General features: G+C 43.9%; 1 protein-coding gene across 2 annotated transcripts in view; it reads left to right on the forward strand.

The window, feature by feature from the left end:
- Window positions 1–2,500, forward strand: part of LOC119573041 (serine protease 27-like) — a 14,276-nt gene that overhangs the window by 11,407 nt on the left and 369 nt on the right. The window contains exons 12-14 of one of the 2 annotated variants that reach the window (XM_037920027.1): window positions 548–683; window positions 1,024–1,259; window positions 1,541–2,500. The exon at window positions 1,541–2,500 is cut by the window's right edge and continues 369 nt beyond it. In XM_037920027.1, coding sequence (XP_037775955.1) covers window positions 548–683; window positions 1,024–1,256 — 369 coding nt within the window. In that variant the 3' untranslated portion in view covers window positions 1,257–1,259; window positions 1,541–2,500. Of the gene's footprint in view, window positions 1–547; window positions 684–1,023 lie in introns of both variants that reach the window. The other variant, XM_037920026.1, reaches the window with a different exon arrangement.

The raw sequence follows: 2,500 nt of genomic DNA on the forward strand, positions 1-2,500 counted from the left end.
TTGTACAATTGGTACGAAATTTATGATGAGTGCTATTTCAGTACATTTTTTCCACTAAAATAGATTAAGTAACAACATTGGTAAAAAAAAAAAAAAAAAAAGAAACCACCAAAAAAATCAAGACAAAAAGAGAAAAACTTACAATGGCGAGGGGGGCATGGCTCAGAAATTGGCATCTCCGATTTTCATTAAGATGGAGTGGGTCTAACTGTGTAAAAGTATCTTGATGGTGATATCTATAATAATAATAATGATGATATTACTAATAATTACTAATAATGATCATAATAATGATAATGATAATGACGATAATAACAATAATAATAATAATAACAATAATAATAATAACAATAATAATATTGACAATAATTATAACAACCAATCATCATCATTTGTTTAATAGTGATAGTGATAATAATGATTATAAAGATAATAACACCAACAACAATGGTGTTATTAGTAATAAAAAAATAATAATAACAAGGATAACCATGACTTTAGCAAAAACAAAAGAGCAGATAATTAAACGATCCGATACCCTCCCCAGACCTTCAACCGCACAGTCGCACGCTACAGATGGGAGATGATCCTGCAAGAGCACGATCCGCGCTGCCATTCGCCCCACGACCGCTGTGCCTCGGCGCTCACGGTCGACAGAGACCAGTTTTGTGCCATTGACAAAGGTGAGAACAGGGAGGCTATATGTACTGTCGGTATGAGTGTGTGTGTGTGTGTGTGTGTGTGTGTGTGTGTGTGTGTGTGTGTGTGTGTGTGTGTGTGTGTGTGTGTGTGTGTGTGTGTGTGTGTGTGTGCGTGCGTGCGTGCGTGCGTGCGTGCTTGCGTGCGTGCTTGCGTGCGTGCTTGCGTGCGTGCGTGCGTGTGTGCGTGCATGTGTCCTGATGGGTGTGGATGTGTGTAGAGATAAAGATATAAATATTTTTACATACAACATATCTTTGTATGCTTGTATGGACAGAGAGCGATACTGAGAAGCAGATGCAACAGAAACACTTTTCTTCCCAGAATACCAGAGGTACCTGCCCGAGGGTTCCTCCGGAGGCCCGTACCTCGTGAACATGGGCACCGACGCAGACGAGAAATGGACGGCGGCTGGCGTCGTGTCGTCTTCCTACGGCGAGGCCTCCTGCAGCCGACCGTACACCATCTTCACCGCCGTAGGGAATTACTGGCCGTGGATCGAGCGATGTGTCTATCTCGGAAATTGTTCTCAGCCTTTGGAGGGCGATGGGGTATGAGAGGTAATTATTCTCATCTCCTGAAAAGGACTAAGAATGTAAGGGGGTACTATTGTTCGTTGCTCTTTTAAGGCCTGATGTACATGATATGTAAACGTGTTATGCAACATTTCGGAACATTGCTATGGACATGCTTGCAGGCGTCTTCGAAGATGCTTTTGGACGGTGGCACCCGGAAGCATGTTTCGAGACACGTGTGTACGACGCCCGGGCGGCAACGAGTGCCGGGAGAAGCACTTCTTATTGTATGGCTTATTTAAAAGAATATGTGTATCATGTTTCAGACATGTTAACGGCAGTGTTTCGGGCAAAGGTTTACGCTGTGTATACAAGGCCCGCGGTTCCGTCCACACGATCGACTAGTTAGTGCACTTTTGGCTTGTGTCAGCGGGCAAATCAGCGCAGTGCAGGAGTGAAGCCACCGCGCCAGACATTGACTAGTTGTGTAACGAAGTTCATGTGGACCCTAAGAAGCGTTTCTGTCAGCTACTTGATTTATGCAATTGCCAAATGTTCCGCCACTAACCAAAGTTTACTTGTCCAGACTCGAGATCCTCATTATTGCTCAGCTTAGAACTCCGGAATATATCTTATGCACATCACAGCAGTCATATGTGTGTGTGTGTGTGTGTTGTGTGTGTGTGTGTGTGTGTGTGTGTGTGTGTGTGTGTGTGTGTGTGTGTGTGTGTGTGTGTGTGTGTGTGTATTTCAACAAAGAGTATTAGATTAAGAACAAGTCTGTATACTGGTACTGAAATTGCTGTAAAGTATGATTTGGCTCTGTCGTGCTTCTTCCGTGTTAGCTCAGGAGTGAGGCAAGGCTATGTTCTCGCACCAACACTTCAACATTTGCATGGACTGGATACTGGGCAGAACTACTGTCTAAAGTCATTAAGGAGCAACACTAGGCAGACCTTGACTTGCATTCAACAATGAAGAAAAGCCCCTGGGTTTAGAGGTCTCTTGGACCAAGACCAAGATCCAGGGCTTTGTGGGCCTGCTAGAAGAGCCTTTATAGTCGGCGTATGCTTGCAGCAAGGATATTAAAGTCACAGAGAGTTTTACCTACTTGGTAGTGTAGTTCATGACTCTTGGCTGTCAGACCAATCTCCTAACAGTTAGTCAGTAGACAGATTGGCCTAGCAGCAGGGGTCATGAAATCTGTCAACATGTGTATTTGGAGATGCAAAAGAGGCAAAAGGACCAAGGTATGCATCTTCAAGCCCTGATACTGCCAGTGAAAC

Source organism: Penaeus monodon, chromosome 5, assembly GCF_015228065.2.
Source record: "Penaeus monodon isolate SGIC_2016 chromosome 5, NSTDA_Pmon_1, whole genome shotgun sequence".
Taxonomy (NCBI): Eukaryota; Metazoa; Arthropoda; class Malacostraca; order Decapoda; family Penaeidae; genus Penaeus; species Penaeus monodon.